The 21,742-nt window shown below is 45.5% G+C and overlaps 1 protein-coding gene across 1 annotated transcript in view; it reads right to left on the bottom strand.

Annotated features, from left to right (window-relative positions):
• Window positions 1-21,742, bottom strand: part of CSMD2 (CUB and Sushi multiple domains 2) — a 191,898-nt gene that overhangs the window by 154,070 nt on the left and 16,086 nt on the right. Inside the window, exon 4 of the mRNA XM_072355231.1 lies at window positions 13,243-13,355. Coding sequence (XP_072211332.1) covers window positions 13,243-13,355 — 113 coding nt within the window. The remainder of the gene's footprint in view (window positions 1-13,242; window positions 13,356-21,742) is intronic.

Here is a 21,742-nt window from a genome sequence, read left to right as displayed (position 1 = left end):
TACGTGCAGCAACACTTGAACGCAAGCTTAATTTAAAGTATGCGGTTAAGTGTTTTGCTTAGCAGGAATGGATTTAAGTGCATGTTTAAAGGCTTCGTTGAACTGGCATTTGCCAGCTGCAGAGCAACATGAAAAGACTTCTCCCAGGAGCAGGAGGGTGACTGTGTTTGTGTCCTCTCTTCCTCCCTGAACTAAGGTTGACCATTCCTAGGGAGATGTGGGAGAGGCTTGGCCCTCTCCTATCCAGACACTGGGTGCCAGTGTTGATCCGCTCTGCGTTTTGCTGGAGACCATCCCTGGACGGAGAACAATCTTTGTTCCGTTAAAAAAAAAAAAAGCCACTTCCAACTATAGAGCCTGCATTGTTTATCTGCGTATTGATCTTCTCTGCCTATTGGCTGATTACCCAGAAACAGGAACTGGAGCCAACTACATCTGTTCCAATAAATATTTCATAGCAGCAGTCAGGCTCCCATCCCGGGCATCACCCCACAGTACCAGGGCTGCCACTGGGCCCTGAACACCAACAGCCCTACATAGCAGCTCCCACCCTTCCAACCCAACCCACATCAGCAGCTCACTGGAGCCCTCAGAGGACCAACCAGGATGGCACCACGCTTCTGCAGGGAACAAACCACGTAAACCCACAGCTATGGGGCCAGAAACACCCATAACTCACACTTCCACTCCACCTCCATCAGATGTCCAAAAGAAGCAGACCAACCTATCCATGCTTAAACCACTTCATCATTTGTTTTCTAATTTATTACCTTCACAGCCCTGTGGTTTTGTGCTTCTTCAGGAAGCTTGGCTACTCAACGCTGCATGATGGCCAACACTGCAAGCATGATGAACTGGGACAAAAACCTCAGAGCAGCACATCAGCCAACCAAAGAGGTGAAACTGCAGCTCATGGGGAAATGCCCTTGAAAGCTGGGAAAGTGAAATATTAAACTGCTGAGTAGAAGAGTCAATAGCAAAAGCAGCCAGGACTGCTGAGCTCAGTGCACAGTGCTTACTGATCACCAGCAAACGTGGCTTAAAGATGATGCCATGACAGAGCCACATTAATTGTGAAGCTTTCTGCTTTTTAGCACTACAGGTGCGCTGTTAATTTGCAGTAGTAAATGATTAAAAATATATATATCTAAAGGTGAGTTTACCCTCTTCTCTGGAAACAAAGCTAAAGTGATCACACACACATCCCAGCCTATGTCACAGCCACTAAAAGGGCACTTACACAAGCTGACATTAAGGCAGGCAGGGAAGGCAGCAGTGGTAGTGCCCTTAAGACCAATTAAACCTAAAAGCCACCCCACCACCAGCCAGAAATCACAGCTGACACGACCTGCAGGGACACGGACAGCCTGCTGCCACATTGGATCACAGACATCACTTCAGAGACCTTATTTCTGGTGTGGGTGTTTGAGAGGGATGGAGAAGCGCTCTGTCACCGCAACAGCAACCAAACATGGCTCAGATCTCAGCCAGAGAAACAACTCATGGCTCTCACTGTACCCTCAGCAGAGCTATGCAGCTCTGGTTCCAGTTAGGGAAAACAAGGCTGGGATAAAGGGAAACCTGCAGGGACCCATCCGCCAGACAAGGAACGGTGCTGCCCTTCTATTATACACAGCAGAAATGCTCCTCCTTCACTGCAATCAGCACAGGTTGGGCTGATGGAGGCTGCTCACCTAAGGCCAATCCTGAGCAATGTGATGGACAAACTCCTCAAGGAGACTTCACATATACCAGGAGTGAATGCAAAGAGGTGCTAGAAAGGAAGAATTCACATAGATGTGCTGCATGAAAGACATCTATTGTATAAATATTGTCATGGAAACAATACAAGATTGTTTTAAAGGACACTCAGAACACATTAACGAAAGAGAGAGAACTGGGAACGTGGGGAATAAGATTCCAGCATCTCAATCTGAATCCTGTCCCATCACTAGGAGCAAACCTATGCATTGATATCTATTAAAGGTCAAATTCAAGCAGAGGGGTGATGTGTTGGCCTCGTGCTCAGCAGCAACTCACTGGAACTTGTCAGAGATTCATGCAGTGGACTTTTCTATGACTGCAGCCACAGACTTCCCTACAGTAGCTGTGCTGAAGCAGATATTTTTAGGCTGAAGTCCTTTATGAGCTGTTCATCTTATTACTGCTTCATTCCATTCATTACGTTTTTAATCATGTCCAAACAACTGAGCTATTAAATAAATTCCAAAGCAGAACAGCAGGCTGTGGCTTATGCAAGCTAAAGATCTGAGCAGCAGCAGAAAAAGGCTACTTTGGTTGGGGATTAAACCTTCCCATTCTTAAAAAGCACAAAGCAACCGCTGGACTCAACTGCCGCATATTCAGGATTATGGCCAATTCTCAGTCCTGTCTCCTGCTGACATCTTAAAAGGCATTCAGGACATGGTTTGCTTTTATAGAAGTTACAGGCCTGCCACAAAAGGAGGGAGAAAGTTATATAAGTATCCTTTCAGTAATGAACTCCGCACTGTAACGCTTCTGTTGGCCTCCATCAGAGCAACTGCCGAGGGTTACATTTGTTCAGTGCAACACTGGAAGCTTCCCAGACGCTGTTCAAGCAGCTTCAGCATCTCATAAGCTGTTTTGAAGGGGAAAACCCCAACCCGTTGGGACCACAAGGCGTGGAGCACTGCTCCCCATCCACCGCTGGCAGCAGCAACTGGAAGTGATGGTTAAAGGCACCCAGCAGTTCCTCTGTAAACACAGCAAGGATTTACTGAAACCAGGGAAGCTGCTGTACAACAAGCCAGAAGAAAACCATCACAAGATCAGAAAAAGAAACCTCCTATTGGCCTATGTGCATTCATTTCTGGTACCATCGGTCTCACATGAATAACACACAAGGTTGTAACAATGCACACACAGAGGCGAGGGCTTATTTTAAGCTGGATTCCAGACCCCAGGTCAGGCAGAGCACCAACAGTTGGAAAAGTCATCATCTGATATATAAACCAAGCCACCGATTGCAAAGTCACTGAAACAGAATGAATAACATAATTCTTTTGCTACCTTTCCCTGCTACAGATGCTCTCTAAGCTCCCAAATGGCACAGCAAGCAAGCTGCCCATCTGTCAATCAGACAGCACCTGCAAAGGGTCCATAATTGCACTGGGACCCTTCCCAAGCTGCATGATGGCAGTGCAGGCTTTGCTTACTGAGATGGGGGAACTTCTCCATCCAACTCAGTGCCACAGCACAGCACTCCTGACTCCTCTCCATCTCCACATGTCCTGAACTCAGCAGGCAGCCCAGGGCACTGCCACAAAGCCAGGAGCAGAGGAGGGTTCTGGAGGACAAAATGCATCCAAAGGAGCACACACGTGCACAACCCCGTCATGTAGTCACAGCAGAGCACAACTGCTAATGAGATTACGATATGAAATATGCTACCAAAAACTCATTTTCCTCCCACTGTGCGTTTCTGCAAGGCTGGTCTAATTTTATAGGATGAGAGGTTACGTGGGAGGAACACGACGATAGCGAGATCAGCGGCAGCAAGAGATTTTAATTAGCATAAAGGCTTTCTGTGTTAGTTGGCAGAACTGAGAAAGCCCTGCAGTGTCTGGAAGGTTCATTTCAAGGTAGTTCTGTGGTCTGGATCTCCAGCAGCACCGACAAATACACAAAGAGGAATCCCTGACACAAACTGCCTTCCTGAAGAGCTACAGGTAATGCTGGAGTTCCTTCATGCCACCTCCAAAGGTGGGATATATTGCTTGTTTAGACCCACCTCTTTCTTTTCTTGAGCTTTTTATGCTAAGCTGGAAATTTCCAGATACCCCAATGGTTTGTGGAAGTGATGACAGAAGTGCCAAACTCCCCCCTCCGTCCTCCTTTGCTGATCATCAAGAACATGGGCCGTAACACTGAAGCAGCAACGGGTATTTATATCTCATTGGCAGAAAGCATCACTTTGAGTGAACCTCTCATGTTTCCCAGTTAGAGATGGATGCAAAGAGGAGCTGAGGATCTTCGTGCTAAATACTAGATTAATTTTTTTGTCTCCTTAGTAACAAAAGCAACTCTTCTCCCTGCTTTGGCACATCTCAATAGACTGAAGGGCCAGAAGTTGATGCAGGGTGTTAGGAGGGGGGTTTCTGGAGCAGAAAAAGCAGGGATGTGCGCAGAGGAGAAGGCTGTGATCCGCCACCTGGATTCAGTAATGCTCAATGCAGGAATACCCAGTTATGATAACCTGAACCATCAAAAGACAGCCATCAGATTTACACCAACACTATAAAACAGCGCTCACTGCCAACGTTGTAAACCCCTCTATTAAACTCAGGACAAGCTGTTATGAAGGCAGCACGAAGTAAAGCTCTGTGAGAGTGGGGCTGGTGGGGCGGGGGAAGCCTCAGAGAAGCACAAAGGGATAAACCCAAGTGCTCAGTGATCTCTCTGCAGATGAGATCTCTATGAAATCTCCAAGATAAAGCACAGCACAGCACTTCCCCGGGGGCAGGAGGCAGCCGCCGCGACTTTATCAACTAAGTAGTTATAATTTTCATGCAAATAACGAGAATAATCAAATGACTATCACAGCTGTGTCAGCCTGGAGAAAACACCATCTCCGAGCCGATCAAAGCAAGCAGCTGACCTCACAGCGTGCATGTTTCAGATGGTATCTATCCTACCCAACCTTCTGCAGCTCGTTCGCTTTGGTGGGGAGCTAAAAATAAAGAATCAGCTCATGGGCTGCCTGTAACCGAGGCGTTATATTGCATGGATGGATGGAGCAGCGACCTGCAGAGCACACCTTGCACGTGCTGGGCAGCAGCCAAGGGCCATGGCCACGCGCGTCCCATTTGTCTGCATGTGCTCCATCTTTGCTGGCACAGAAACACGAACGTGCAACTGCCATCCCTGCAGGATAAATAACAAAACTAAGAACCAGGCAAGTCGGTGTGTTAAGGAATGGATGAAGCAGCTGAACAAATGAGGACGAGATCAAACAGTCTGGAAGGGCTGGGTGTTGGGTTTTGTCTCCTTTGCCTTCCAACCCACTAGGATAGCAACACAAGCACACAGAGCTGAGCTCTCAGCATTAGCAGTTCTGCTGCTTGTTTGTTTTTTAAAGAACAAGCAATCCAACAATTACTTTCTACTAAGCTATCATATCTTCAAGACACAGAACACCCCTTCCAAGGCTCGGTACAGCTCTGCTACAAAGAAACACGGACCAGATCCATCAGTACCTCCACACAGTGACAGAAAGCCAGGTTGTATTTATTTTGCTCCACATTTGAAGGATTACTGATTGACAGGCCCTATTCTTATGAATAATAATCATATCAACGAGCCTTTTTCTGCTTGAATAATCATTGGCTTTGCTCTGTAATAGCAGGATGTGGTTGAGGTGGAAGACTCAATAGCATGAAGCCATCATGACCTTCCTCCTCCACAAACACAGAGCAATGGGAGCAGCCTTTAGCAGCTCCATCTCCAGCCACACGCTGGCCTGAAGGGTGAGAGGAGCAGCAAAGTGGGGCTGAAGACAGCACAGCTTTTGCTCAGCCTTGCAGAGCTCTATGTGGCATTTGCCTAACGCAATTCACAAACACGTTCCCCTCTACCTGTTGCTCCAGACACAGTAATCAATAACAAGACTGTGAAGGCAGCTGATTCTTGGGACATGAAGGAAACAGTAAATCTGAAGGAAAATATTTTAGTGCACAGACGCTATTTGTATATTGGAAGCTGAGCCATTCTCAGCGTAGCTTATCTCTGCACAAAGAGTTATTTGCAGTGAGACAAGGAAGAGAAAAATGAGTATAAGAAATCAGGGAGCTGCTGAGCCCTATCAGGGCTGAGAACAGCACATCAAGGCCAAACCCCAAACGCTGCCAATGTCCTCCGATGGGGAGAGCTGTGCCAGGGGCAGCCTCATCCAGCTGCACTTATCCATGATATGGGGACTCACTAAAAACCCAATGAAAGCTGAGCAGTACAGGAATCCTTACATCGACCCCTTAATGCCACTGCGAACACAACTAATGACTTTCCTTTCCTTTAACCTATCCTCAATTTGCTGGAGCACCTCCACAGTGCCTGCACCAAAACATCACATGCTCTTCCAGCTGCAAACAGCTGTGAGCAGGTCCATCCTCATGGCCTTGACCATTAACAACCTCCATCGAGCACAGCGAGCACAAAGAGATTTGTCTGGGGGGGGATGAAGAGAAGGAGGTGGGGCTCTTTTTTCCCCAATCTCTAATGGCTGACAGCTAATCACAGCGCTTTCTGAATCAAAACATGAGTCAAGGTGAGAATGCACAGTAATCAGAGGCACAGATCACCACGTGGCATGTGCTTTCGCTTCTGGAAACGGAGATAAGTTAATTAAATACTCATTTAACTTGAATTAAGAAGGATTCACTCTATATGAGTCGATCAAAACCTAAACCAAAAGGTGCGCTGCACACAGGAGTAGCCCTTTGGTGTTTAAGCATTCCTGAAGGCACACCATGTAGCTGAATACATGCACATAAGCTTCTTATGCTAAGACGTGCTTCTTTCCTACTCCAAACAGTAAATCAGGCAACAAAAGAATAGGAGACTCCTGTCCTGGTCTCTGGGAGAGTCAATGGTGCCATGATGCTGATCTGATGTTGGATCAGTCCCTCACCCAACCTCAGTGCGTCACACTGCTCAGCTCCATGCTATAGTCAGGTTCTGCTTGGACAGATGACATTTTAATCTCCAAACTGTAAAGAAACATCACCTGGTAAAGAAAAGGGGAAGGAATCACCATCCACAGAGTGGGTAGATTTGAACGGATTGAGAGGAGATGTCTCTCAGGAGCTTAGATCCAATCAGCACATGTCAGAGGATTTTGTGGGATAGGTTTGCTGTTACTCAGCCAAGTAAGTTTTCCCCCCAGCCCCTCTGCAAACTGCTTTCTGTTTCCCAGCCATTGCTGCTACGAATGATGAGTTCAGATCAGGGCAAGCTGCTAAAAGCAAGGCTGGTCAGCCCAGCCACCTCCTTCCTCCCCTCCTGCAGTAATTGCCTTGCCTGCATAATCAAAAGTCAGCTAGCCTCCTCCTAATGGAGAACGCTAAGCTTAAAGCTAATTTTCCATATCTAAATTGCTGCATATAGACAGCTTTAGCCTGGATTTTCAGCTGTTCCCCATAGAAGTTCTTCTAAAGTCAATCCCATCTGCATATCAGAAGGGACATTCACGGGCTTAAATTGGGATGGAGACATCTGAACACTTATCCCACTAAAGAAAAAAAAATAACATTAGAGACCACTGTAAGCAGTTTAAGATGAGGATTCTTGCCAAAGTCTCAGCTCATATAGGAGAGACAAAACAAGCCCTTCAGCCAAGGATCAGTCTCCACCACCACACATCAAATGAGACAGAGCAGGGGCAGCAATAGCAGCAATGGGACTTCAGAGTACAGAGAGGCACCCCCAGACCTCACCTCCCCCTTCACTGCCATCACAGCCATCCCTGGGCACAACAGAACGGCAAGGAAGGACAGACAAGCCTTTTAACCAAATTGCCTTGGCAGCAAGTCTGCAATTTTCGCACAGCTCATTAGTGGTGACTTTTTATGGAAATGTATGCTGAAACAAAACCAAACGCATCTAACAACTACATGTTCTGCAAATAGATTCCCTGATTGAAAAGAAATGGCTCTATTATATGCAAAGGGGGGGAAAAAAAAAGGGGGCGGGGGGAGCAAGAAGGAAGGAAAATTAAGGTCTACCAAGAGGGAGCCTGGATCCGAGACCTTCCCAAGCATCCTCATGGGGATGTGCAGCTCTTTGAGGTGCTGCTTTCAGCTCCTGCCCAGCACCTCAGGTCTGGCAGCACCTCCCACCACCAAAGCAGAGGCAACAGGAGATCTTGCAGTTCTTTTTGCTGCACTTCCACACACTTATGTCCAATAAGAGAAGCTGTGGTTAGGGGAGAACAGTGGGAACTCCTTGACAGCAAAGTGACCCCACCTTGTAGCTGAGCAAGCGTCACTCGGTGTTTGTCTACACGCTTAATGCAGCATCCTATCTGCAGCACGTTATTTCTGCTCTCCTGCGTCCGCACTGATTGATCTCATTTGCATATGCAAATCAAACGCCAATATGAGACATTTAATATGCTCTCAACTTCATTTAGTGCTGCAGCAACGCGGGTCAATATCTCACTGCACGCTCTGGTGTGCAGGAGGGGAGGGCTGGCGCTGAGTCAGCAAATGCTAATGAGCTCCACAGCTTTCAAGTCTTAAAATCAATTAGTAGTAAATTAAGGCAGACTTGCTGGGAGCTCATTTAAGCAATAAAAATCTTTTGTATAGTTAAAAAGGGAAAGAAGAAGGAGGTTGGTTTTTCCTACCCCAGCTCCCTTGAGGGGGTGCTACAATTGGAATAAAGGGGGCCCAGCTGCCATGCTGGGTGCTGAGGTGAGTCCTGCTGGCTGCAAGAAACACCCAGCCCTCATTGCAAGTTTTATTATTGACCTTGGACACAGTTAAACTCAATGAATGGGTCGTGCCCTGCCCCCTGTGTTAATGCATACAGTAAGGGGAGCTCAAACCTCTGCTCCTGTGCTCACATTCTGTCCATTGAAAAACGTTTTTAAAGCAGCTCTTTGTCTAAAATATCACATCCTGGATATCAGAAAAAATAACAAACAACCGATTCCTCAAAGGAACAAAATCCCTGCAAGGCTGCCAGCAGCTCCATGGAGCTGGCACAGGTCAGAAGAGAAGGGCTGCAGGAAGCCTGGGCAGGCTGGAGGGGATCCGAGCACCTGACAGAGCTGTGGGCATCGTTGTTTGCTGCTGAGGAGTTGGACCAGATGACCTGCAAGGGTCTCATCCAACTCCAACGATTCTATGATTGTATGCAAATCACTTGTGTGCAATCTGCATATGGTACATTAAACGAAACAGTAGTTGCACATTGCGAACAGCTGATGACAAACAGGGACACAGCCACAGAGTCGAGAAACCCTGGACACGTTCCAAAGAGCAGACAAAAATCTGAAGCCATACAATGTGTAAACCTATTGCCAAGCACATCTTTTGCATTCATAGAAAACACTTAATTGGAGACGGAATAAATCCAATGCTATGCTTAAAATCTAATTATGAAGCAACCTCCCCTTCTAGTCGCTACGCTGCATCAAACAACCCCGTCACTCAATGTTATTGACAATACTGCCTTGCCTTACAGCACGTTTGGTGCCTTGGTTTATCATGTACTCCAAAATACCAACAGTGCACAAGCAGGAAGCAAAGCACAGCACGGTGTGCTGACTGAGGAGCTGCAGTTTGGCACCGCTCTGCCTGCGTTCTCCGAATGCATTTGTAAGTGCGATGCTATGAACCCCCAGAACAACAGCAGCTTGGAGATGCCTCACTTAGTTTAAAATCTATCAGTTCATTTCAAGCCACTGGGAAACAGCAGCGTGACCCAAACAAGTCAATTTAGCCGTGAACCCACTAAGTACTGCTGAGAAGTGCACAGAGCCAGCATGGCCAACCAAGGATCTCAGCTGCTGATCTTTTTGGCTGGCTTGAGCAGCTCTAAGTGAGTTACTGCAGCAAAATAAACTCTAATAGAGCAATTAGAATGAGATGAAAACTTCTGGTTCATCTGCTGCTGTCCTCTGCTACTTCACTGCTTCTCCATATGGTGGGCTACATATAAAAAATTAGCAAATTATTTTTAAAACAGATTAGCTGAATTGCATTCAGACCTCGGGTAGGCATTTAGATCATATTTAAAACATTGCTAATTCCATTTAGCTTAAATCACTTTTGGAAGTGGATCAGCCCATGAGCTGCCTTCAGCCTGACCTCATCCACCGCTCTGACTCTGCAACGACAGCACAGAGGCAGCAGCAAACTTACAGAGAAGAACAGGCAGCAGAGCAGAACCCTGAGCTTCCATCCTTCCTTCTGCCATCAGAGCAAGGGTTAACCTGTGCTCTGCTGCAGGACTCGTGTTCCTCTGCCTCAGCCTGAAAGAAAAGCACCAACTAAAGAAGTTTACCAAGCACCCAGAGCATCTCTGCTATGATTCAGGTACTGAAAGAGATGGGACCCAGCTGGATGTTTAAATGAACCCAACGCGGTGTTTGCTCAGAAAGAAAATTGGCGTAAAAAGTACATCCTGTTACAGCTTGAAAGATTTTAGCCTATTCAGTACAAAGCTGGCAGTCCTGACGTTTATTTTCCCAGATGGAGAAAACACTCTGAGCAGTTCCTGTGCAATGAGGGTCACCCCACTGCCACCACAACCCCCCCGGGCAGCTCCCACTGCCCCTATGGGAGCCCCGAGTTGAACAACCAGAAGCTGATTTGAACAGCTTGAACTAACTCTGCATCCTTCAGTGCTTAAAGACAAATCAGACCGAGTTGTCCTCCATGAATGGGGCAATTGCCACTGCGAAGTCAATGGGAAAAGGGAGACACGGAGCACAGTGACAACACATCCAGAACAAGGGTCAGGAATTGCCCAACTTCAGGACAATCAATGGATAAAGATGGACAGGACCCAGTTTTAAACTGTGTTATCTAAATACGCACACACCGCTCCCCAAACAACCCTCTAAAGAATGAAATATTTGTGCTTGAGAAAGAGGAGGGTATTTATTACGAAGGAAAACAGTACCATTTACTTGGGGTTGTTTCCCTCTGTATTTAAACGCTTCTAATTTCTTAAAATAAGCAGTGTTCTTCCAGGCGTAATTGTTTCTTTTCAATCAGGCACTCAGTGTTTGCAGCTATCAAATTTGTTGCAGCTGTAATCAAACACGATGTCTTGGGAAGGAAAAAATCTTCACCTACTGTTCCATCTCACTGCATCACGCAGCAGCTTTGGATGCAGAGGAGTCCAGAGTCCAATATGCCTCAGTCCATTCCAGAACCTGAGTTTCTACATGAACTTTGCTTTGGGGGAAAGAACACCAATGGTCTCAAAACATCATCTGTATGCCTCCTTGTCTTCTTGTTCTGCTCACACCCCCAAGCACAGCATTGGGATGGGCTGATGGTTGGACTCAATGTTCTTTGTGCTCTTTTCCAACCTGAGAGACTATGATTCCATGAAACGCCTCTGGCTTCTGTGGCTACAGTGCACAAAGCCAAGGCAGAAGTACTTTAAAGCAGTGCTCTCTTCAGTCATACGTGATGAAGAGCAGCTTAAGGTACCTTTCCTCAAGTCCTCTGCCATTCTTCATCCCCTCAGTACTAAAGCGAGGCAGCCAAGAGGTAATGGTTTACAAATAATAATGTAATGTTATTTTATACCCACATTAATAAGCTAAAATAACCCGCCCTCTATTCATCATGAAGTGTTATTAGTACTATTGAGGAAGTGATGTGGGATGTATATCGATTTCCTCTTATTGTAAAAGACTTGCCCAATTTATTGTAAATGCCAGCTCACTGTGTATCCATCAGGTGTGCGGCAGCAATGATTGCAATTAATTTCACACTGTAATGCAGGCATGCACCTTAATATTAGTTTCAGACATCCTTCAGGGGAAGCAATCAATGGAGGCATTGGTCATTTTTGGCTACTCATTCCCCAAGAATACTTTTCACAAGACAACATGGTCAAGATTCACACCCCATTACAGCAGTTGGGAGCTGTGCTGGGGAAGCATCACATCAGCCTGTTTGCCTTCCACAGCAGGAAAACGAATGTAAAATCCTTAGTGTTTATACTGGGCTTCAAAATAACAGTTGACATCAATAGCAAAAAAAAAAACCAACAAAACAAAAACAATCACAACAAATACCAAGAGACTGGAGAGCAGGAGGAATCACACAATGAAAACAAACAAGCTGGCAACACACAGCAAACCAAATGAAGAAAGATGAGGAAGTCAGAGGAAGAGAGAGTTAAGGAATATCTCTCTAGCAGCACTGCACAGGCAATGCAATACAGCACAGCAGCCCTGCAGCTGGCAGCTCCTCAGATTCCAGTGCCCTTCTGGCACCAGCAATACCTGGGGGCTCACAAAGGGCTCTGCAGGCTCTCAAGAAATGTGCTTTCAGCCCATCTGCTCTTGTAGCATCTCTGCATGTTCTCAGTGGAAGCATTCTGCCACCCATGCATGCAAGTGCTCCCTTACCTAGTTGAAGTGCACAGCAGCTTAAGTGTGTTCTAGGGCAGCCAGAAATGAATAAACGCATACACAGATACAAGCAGATGTTTGTTGTTTCCAATAAATTGCTTATAAATGGTCTTCATCACGCATACTCATACTAATTAGGTAAATAAGGAAGACCTTTGCTTAGATAAAGCCAACCTCAATTTCTTTGCTTCCCAGATAGAGCAGACATCAGCCTAAACGCAATGTATTCCTATCACTCCAATGTCCCCATATATGTATTTCCTCCCTACCTTCCATTAGAAAAAGGGCTTCCCGAGATCTCTTGTTACCATTTCCCAATGCCTGCTAACAGGGAGGATGCAAATAATGAGCGTGCTTCGATAGCAGATCATGAAGGAGCCATTTACCAAAAGGGCTCAGATGCATTGTTCTGTCCTTAAGCATGAATTATCGAATCACGAGCTATTCACCAAGTCGTGGATTACCAACGAGCTGAAACAGCACTACAGCAGAGCACGTATCTCTTATCAAACGCTCGCTTATCTCCTCCTGTACTGTGAGTTAACTACATGTTAACTCAGGTCCTTTGTCACGCTCATCAAGCATAATGATGGATTCCTTCCACCAGAGGTGCCATGAATGGGAAGGGATCACTTTGCCATGTGAACAACCAGAGCCTGCTCTGAGCCAGACAACACAGCAGTGCCAGGTTGCTCACATCACCTGCTGAAACACCAACCATTGGGAGGAATAAACCCCCCCCATCCCTGCCTCAAGGCAGAGCAAAGTGTTTAAACAGAAATTAGAGAGTATTTAAACAGAACTCTCCTGAACCTGAACAATTGTCAAGTGCAAAAAACACCGTGAGATCAAATCATCATCTAAATGAAGGCATCTGCTTGGCTTAATGTATTGGGTAATTGGCCAGTAGGACTCATTACCAAAAATTACCATTAAGGCTGAGATCTTAAGACTCCAAAGAAAAACATTTACAGGGACAGAGACAATATTCAAGGTTCAATAATTAACGCAAAAGTAACTCCAATTTAGGCATGGTTAACCTGTCCTTTATGCCATAAGAGGACGCACATACGATTCAAGGCAGGTATGTATTGGGCACTTACCTTCATAGTTTGCCTGGAAGCCTTGAGCACTGACTGCGTAGTCACTCACAAGCCACAAGGACAGCACGACCCCTGTACTCACAATAGGAGCAGGCAGCTGGAAACCCGTTAACCTGCAAGAAACCAAGAGGAAGATTACACTCACCAGCACTGCCCTAAATGGCAGTTTTGCTAAATGGCAACTGTTAATTTTGTTACGAACCTTAGTTTTGTTATGTTTTATTTGTAATGCTTTATTAGATGGCAGACACCAAATCCCTCTCACTATATTGACACAGCGCAAGAACTAATGTACATTTCCTACAAACAATCACAGTTTTATAACTTATAATCCATCTCCCCACACTTGGCTGAGGTGATTTACATAATAGATTTACATAAGGTATAAACGTGCTACTGTAACAGAAAGTCTAATCCTTCTTACACACACAAGTGCTCATCCCACATCTTTTATACAGCACTTACATCCTTTTTTTCCTTATCCATGAGAAAGATGCTTGCAACACACAAGCGATGCCTTAAAAGTACACCTACAAAGATCTTTTCCATTCACCTCCTATATCACAGCTCCTACTGAACAACCCTTAGCACTGGGGCCACCACTCTCACCAACCAGGCACCAGCACAGCCAGTCCCAGCCCAGCAGCTTCTCCTTCAATCTGCCACCAGCCAACTTATAGAGACAGTAAGTGAACCTCCTTCACTGTTCTTACTCCGTCCCCAACTCAATGAATTCAAATATTTATGTCAAACAGATTGAACTGACTAATGAAAGCTGACACGCTCTGCCTTTGGAACCTTATTAAAGCAAAAATGTTCAAGTTGCTGGCGAAATCCATGCAGTTGCCAACGATGGCAGATGATTTGATGTCAGCAAAGAAACGATTCCCAGCTCCCAGCATAAAACCCATTGTCTACACAAGCTGAAAGAACAATTGCTGCTGTTTATTACAGATTTAAAGCTTCCAGTTTTTTCTTAGGATTCAGACAGTTTTGCTGTGCACAGAACTAAAGGAGAGTGCCAAAGTTTTACTGTGTAACTTAGCTGAGATGGAGACCCCAAAGACTCCAGGCAACACAAAGACCAGTTTTACTCAGAACACGCAACAGAAAACAGAACCTGTTGGCTTTCATCCCCAGCAACATCAGCTCCCAAAAGGCTTTTGATTCTTAGCAGATCTGTCCTCTCTGAGTGAAGGTTTTTTTGCATCTCAGATTCTGCTCGCAGCATTCACTGAGACAACTCCACTCTGCAGATGTTGATTTTAATTCAGGGCAACATTTACATGTCTGCTTACCTGTAAGCAAGTGCACACGTCCCAGAGGAGATGATGGGAATTAAGTACTACCTGAAACAAAATTGCCCTTAAGCATATAGTCATGCTTTGTAGTTACAGGGTGCTCAAAGAGAAGGATGGCCTGTGCACAAGGGCATGACATTCTAGCAGAAGTTTGGCCTCAGTCTTTCCATGGATTGCACACTATTGTGTGGATTGTACAGCAACAAGAGAGAGAAAAGCTGCAAACACTGTTCCTTGTTTTCATTAAGGGCTGGAACAAGAAGGTGAGGGCAGTAATAAGAGCACAAATTATCTCCCGTTCTTTCTGTACCTCTGGCCAAATGGGTTACTGAGTCATTATCCCCTTAAGTTGCTTGGGGCCAACACTGACTGCGTGAGCTTTTCAATGCGTTTTCCATTGGCTTCATTCTGCTCCTACAGTGGGGAACCAAACTAAAGCAGTGCCAGAAGCACTTGCTAAGCTAAGCACACAGCAGGTTGCTGCACCAAACCCCTCCTTCTGCACGTGTGCTCACCTCCACCTGTTGCATATTATCCTGCTCCATTGTACCAAGTACAGCAACATCACAGACTGGGACGCAGGCTCCCACTTTGGAATGCAGGTGCCATAATTAAAACAGAGCACATTATTTTTCTGGTAGGATGCCCACCATCAGCTCTGACTGCAATCAAAATAGTTATTGCAGCTGGCAATCCAACAGCCTTCAAAGCATAAATGCTGGAGAAGCGTCTCAGAACACCTAATGAAAATGCATTGGATCGCATCGTTTAAACCAGCATTAAATTACACCACACCATACCTCAGTGATTTTTCTCCTGCATGTAATCTGAAGGCACCTATTAAAGAGATTTCCCATCAAATGAACCAGTCTGCTCATCGTATATACAGTCAAAACAAGATGTGGGCTGGTCTGTCCCCCCCCACTTCTTGCCCCCAGGACAGTTTTCAAGTCCAGTTGGGGTTTTTCCTCCTGAGGCAGCACGGAGTGCATCCCTTCAGCTCCTGCCCTCTAACAAATGCTACACCCCCATTTTTCATGACCTTTGCCTACCCTTTGCAAACAGCCCTCAATCTGACTTGATACAATCAACCCCCACACGCCAACGTGACTTAAGAATCAACTGCATTTTCCCTTTTCCAAGCCAAGGATAATTCATCAAGCCACAAGAGTCCTCTGCTTACCTCTGACACTGACAAAGGCTTCATTAACTAACGCTGTCTCCAGGGATGGTCACAGGGCTCATAAATTCCAGCCTGGATGGATTTCTCTGCTCATTTAAAATGAGTTTTGGGTGAATTCCCACTAGAAAAGTGTTATTTATAGGGCCTAAAGCCTGCACAGCCATCTCAAATATACAGGGCTTTCACGGCCCTCAAGCTGTGAACAGGAACTAAGCATCAAGCTTCAATAAATGTCATTTTTTCCAATGTATGGGGAAAAAAGCAAAACATTCCCACGTTCACCATTTTCCCATCATGTCCCTTTTATGCACATCTTGCCTTTACTCCCTCCTGAGCTCCAGCCCTCGGGTTCAGCAGCAGACCAAGCCAGGAGACTGAGTGGCTCTGGGTCACACTGCAACAACTGCAGGCACTGCTAAGGACAGCAGTGCTGTAAAGTAGGCTGTAGCTCATAAAGCGAGCGGGTGTTTTGCTCTGTTTTCATTTCTTGTCCATCCAACACAGAAGGTCTTTGCCCGAGCATCTGTGAGTTTGGCTGTTCCCTTTTCTGGAGCAGCAAAATGTCAGTTTGAAAAGAGTCTGACGATCAGTTCCATCTAGCCAAGAAGATGGAATGCTAAATTATGTTTCTAGCCAAAAGAATGCACGCATTGCAATCAATAACGTCAAGAGAGTATTCTTCCCTTTTGGGCATTGGTACAAATCCATTTTAAAAAGAGAAAAATATTTTCAACCCCAGGCAGTCACTTCATTTCCCCAACAGATCCCTGTCAATGATTCAAAAAGGCTCCTGAAGGACAAAGCAAAGCAACCCACAACAAATGCTGCACAAGGAGGACATCACCTGCCCTTACAGGACGAATACCTGCTGGTGTGGGAGTTGCTCTGTTCTCAATCCCTTCCAGCAGGAGCTGTGCCCAGCTATGCAGCACACTGAGCACATCACAAGCAGCACCCTGATGGAGCAGCAAGCTGATGCTCCGGGAGCACAGCAACTTGAGCCTCATGTTTCTTCCATAGCAAACACAGGATTTCTTTCCCCAAGCATCATTTCTAACCTCACCGTTTAACAGAGACCACGGGATTGTTATCCTAAATCCACTAGGGGCAGAGAAAGGCTTTCGCTGCTAAGTGCCAGCAGCTAACAAGGCCAAGGAATTCTCAGGAACATTAAGTTTTCCAGACGCAGGAGCTGAAGGCATCTTAAGGCTGAAAGCCTGTTTAACCACATGAATAATCCCAGAACACGCTGGGCATCCAGGAGGGTGAACGTATGGAGGCATAATCAAGCAAAAACTTTAATTATGGCTTTGTTAGCATCGGTACTTACCGCCCATGCAGCCCCGTTCCTCCTGCTCTCCCCATCTGAATCTCAAGAAGCTGAAGCCACACAACTGTGAAGAGCCAAAGCTGACATGCAGAGCGGCTCTGGGTCTCAGCTGCCAACTCCACGCATCCCTCCGACTCCTGACGCATACACAAGCAGGGTTCAAACTCTGCTTCAGACACCGGTCTTCAGAGAGAACCTTCACTTCTCCCAAGTGAATATTAAGCAGCAGCAGAAGGGCAGGCACTGTTCTGCCCAGGTGACCCCAGAACAGCAGCTCTGATCCTTCTGGGGATGGCCACAAACTACAGCCTCACTATTGACCAGAGAACAGCTATGCCTCCTCAGAATTTAATCTGTAATTGTACACAGTCATGAAACTTAACAGCAATAAGAAAGAAGGAATCAGTAGAAATTTGCTTTCTATAAACCGAAATCAAAGGGGAGCATCCAGATGGCACCAATAAGCGATGCAAGTTGGCCTTCATAAGCAGTGCAGTGAAAACGAGCCGACAGAACAGGTTAATAAGGAATGCAATTCTCAGATGTGCCGTATGATGAAAACAGCCTGAAACAAAAAACAGTTTCTGATGATGAAGATCTCTCTAAAAAGACCACAGTATTGATTCACATCATACCCAATTCTCTGCTCACTTGCACCTTCTGTGAATGCTGAACACCAAGCAGGGATGAGGTGAACAATGCGGATAAATGCTGGTGTTTAGCAGGAGATCCCAGCTCCAGAAATGCTGGATGTGTTGGAGGCAAAAAGCCTCAGTCCCAACAGCATCACAGCTTTCACTCTGCATCAGCAACTTCTGCTTCCACACCCCTCCTCTGCTACCAACACATGGACTGCAAACAACTCCAGCATGAGGCTGTCATGCCACACACAGTAATCAGCTGCAGGACTGTGTGTTACAAAGTAAGGGAAGATGTCAGGGCAATTACCTTTGGACAGCAGAAACCTTTATGTCTTCTGAGCAGTTTTGAGACTGCAAACAATTATACTCGCTATGAAAAAAGACCAGCCATCAGCAGCCTTGTGCCACACCAAAACACAACTCTGAAGAGCCTGAAGGGAGTCAGCCCACCCTCTGCTGCCCAACAGGAGCGTAATGAATTAGACTCAATGGGCACTGCAGATTTGTCAATTTTCTATTTGAGCCTGCAAGTAATAGCGCTCCACAATTCCATTGTATCTTCAATGATCTAGTAAGATTGTATCATCTCCTGTAGTCTTTCATTAATTTTGATCAAAGAGAAATACGCATTGACTGGAGAGGATGCTTTGCCTGAGAAACTCTCAAGGTCAGACATTAAAGTGAAATAAAATAATTCCTTGACCTGGAGACTCAATGCATCCAAAAATGCCTCCCTAAGGGAGGAAGGCACTTGAAGGCACAGCTTGTTTTGTGCTTTGAGCCTTTCCCCATCCCAGCAAACAGACCCTCCAAGGGAGGGGGAAGAGTGTTAAGCATTCTACAGCTGCAACTTCCACAGATAAAGCTGAGCCATTTTACAGATGGAAATAACTAATAACCAACAGCTGATGACACACTGCCATGCCTAAGGCAGCTCTCACCTTGCCCATGTATTTTACCTGGAACACCAGTTCTGGGCACTGCAGGATCTACAGTGGTGATAAATAAGACCGCCTTCAGATCTCACAACACTCTGCTTCTGTCACCTCAATGCTATTAACACTCAGCCTGAAGTTCTTGTATTCAAGAAACATTCAGATGTTGTACTACAGGACACGCTCTAGCGGGGAAATATTGGTGGTAGGTGGAGTCTTAATTAAATCTATTAGATGTTACCTAATTATAGAAAATCCTTCTACGCTCAGCTTACCTTAATAAGAAGCAAGAGTCATTGTCAAGGATTTCTAGTAGATTTTTACCCATAAACACCATTAATCAGCAGTTTAGTGGGAAAACAAACCATTCACGGTTTGGATAACAGTGAGGCTTTAAGGCTGAGCCACAGAGAGCCCCTGCACTGAGCACACAGCAGGAACAGCCATATCTGGAGAAAATCACAGTCCAAAAATCCCCCTGCCCCAATCCCATCGTCAGCTTTTTACCACCCATCACAATAATAGGACCTAATATAAATGCAGAGTATGCAAACAGCCCAAAATGCTGCTGCATTCACCCCATCAGCTCTCCAAAACTTGAAGACTTCATTGCAGGACCAAGAAAAACAGCTATTTGTTGGATCTGCAAACAGGTCATGCTGTGGGTAACTCGCCTCTTATCACCGCTATCTGACACTTGTAAGATCAAACAAAATATTTTATCTTGCAGCCTATTAAATATGGCCAAAGAGATGTGTTGTAACTACATATTGCTGACATCCTTCCCCTCAAGAAAGCACTGCACATCCCAGCCCTTTGCCTTTCCTAAGAGTCTGCAGAAGGAAGAGCACAAATCTCATTGCTCAGACCTATTCCGAGTGTAAACTCCAACAGCTTCCATCACAACAAACAGGACTATGCACGTCAAACAGCTGACTTAACAAACACACAGCAAACACACTTTCCCAAACACACTGCAAACACATCATCTTAATTACTTGAAGTCTCAGGCCTGCACTAAGTTAGTGACTAATTGAAGATCCTTGCATTAATTACAAATTACCAGCACCAGATGAAAACGTTTGAAGACGGCACGCGGCCTCACTTTGCTACTTCTTTCTTTCTTGTCAGCTACTGTCTGGTTATGTCACGTAACCACAGTCAGATATGAAGAGGTGCAAAGCGGCTCCCAAACCCCACAGCAATCTGAGATCCAAAAATAACTGCAAATATTCAGATTTCAGTCAGGTCTCTGCTGAGCTGCTAAGCCCGGCACGGTGGGAAAGCAATCAGGAAAGGAACCTGATTGGAGCATCCCCTGCACAATGACAATCAGTGGAGCACAATGGGAATTCACAAGAAGTATTCTTGAGCAACTGCAGTTCTCAGATCCAACCTCCAGCAGCAGCTCAGGGACTCAAAGGACTCCAAGGATGGGCGTCTGGGACAGCCTGGTCTGATGAGCACATGCAGGAAAGCCACGTCTGGCCCCAAAGAGAAGTGACAAATCTTATCTAATGGTTGAGAACACAGCGCTCCTATGTGAGCCAAGGATAAAAATCCAGTTCCCCACATTCTTAGGATCCAAACAAGATTCTGCCTTGCTTGCGGTGCTTTCACTGCTAAAAGCCAAGGCACAGTGTGGGGTAAAAGCAGAATCATTTAAGAGGCTGAAGAAGGAAGGGCTCTAAAGCAAGCTCCCATTTTATCAACCACAGCAAAGTCATACAAGAGATGGCAAGATCCCTGCACGTCTAAATTAAGACACTGAAACGCATTTAATATTCACATACTCATCACAAACACGCAGTGCAAATTCCCTAATATACAGTAAAGCAGTTTATTAGCAAATGTCTCATTGGATTAAGTCTGCTCTTATTCTATTAGGGAACTTTCACACCACATTAAATTGCAAGACAACAGGGTGTTCTCCAGCACACGATGAAGGCAATTATTAACCCTTCCTTAGGAAGGCACGGGCAAAAGGCACAGATCTGACACAGACATCAGACCAGGGGGACTCTTAGCAACATAAGCCTTAAATGGAACTCCAAGGTTTTGAGAGAATGTGAGCATCCCTCATCCCTCAGCACACCAACACATAAGCCACTCATTTATACCCAGATCACTCAGTTCTTCCCAGTCAAGACCTACTGAAATAAATCAGCGATGCTCAACAATACAAGCTTGAGTGGGAGAAACAGGGAGGCACAGTTTCTGTCTTTGTTGGCTGTTTTGTTGATAGGCCTTGAACAACAGTGAACAAAGCAGTTACCTTCACTATAGAAACAGCTTTTCTTTCCCTTTTGTATGCTTGCTTACAGCTTATTATGGCTCACCTCCTGGTAGCACCAGCTTTGATGAATGATGTGTGGTCATCCATCTTCAGGTGCTGCACTTCAGTGATGAATAGAGTACATTTGGAAAGCAGTCCAAGAAAAAAAACAATTGATAGCCAAAGGGGGAAAAAAAATTGAAAAAAAGAAGAAAAAAAGTCCAGTGTTGGGCAACAGCTTCAGAACTTAATGAAATAAGATGGATGTATGAGAAAATATGAGCTGAACAAAGAGATCAGACAGCAAACAGCACAGAGGAGCAAGATCCAGGTCTTGCAATCACTAATCTAGAAATGCATAGGAGAAGAACACAAGTGTCCATCATGTATGAGCCCACACCTCATTTACTACTATAAGTCCTCTGTGAGAGCTGTCAGTTCTCTAGAAAACCTCCACGATCCCTTTTTCTGCCCATTTCCCTTCCCTCCGTGGCTCACCACTAAGGCATCATCCACTCATTAGAGATGAAATGCTCACATTGCTTTGTGCTCCTGCATCTTGTGTGCGCTTCGAGTTGTGCAAAGCATTCATTGGAGGATGTGATTTGTCTCCTGCAAGGTCACACATTAAAAGGCAGCAGCCAAGCTGCACCTCAGAGGTCTGCTGTACCAATGGTCTGTATCACAATACCCTTGCTGGTACTTCTGCACATAACATATCATGCTTAAGAGTAGTTCGGAGCAATAGCTGGGCACAGTTATTCTATGGTGTCTGATTTACAGTTGTGTTGGAGAAGATACTGAGGTCAAAGGACTCACTCAAATAGCTGGAAGT

The sequence above is a fragment of the Excalfactoria chinensis genome, chromosome 22 (assembly GCF_039878825.1).
Source record: "Excalfactoria chinensis isolate bCotChi1 chromosome 22, bCotChi1.hap2, whole genome shotgun sequence".
Taxonomy (NCBI): Eukaryota; Metazoa; Chordata; class Aves; order Galliformes; family Phasianidae; genus Excalfactoria; species Excalfactoria chinensis.
The sequence above is the reverse complement of the archived record's forward strand: the minus strand, read 5'-3'. Positions and strand labels throughout refer to the sequence as shown.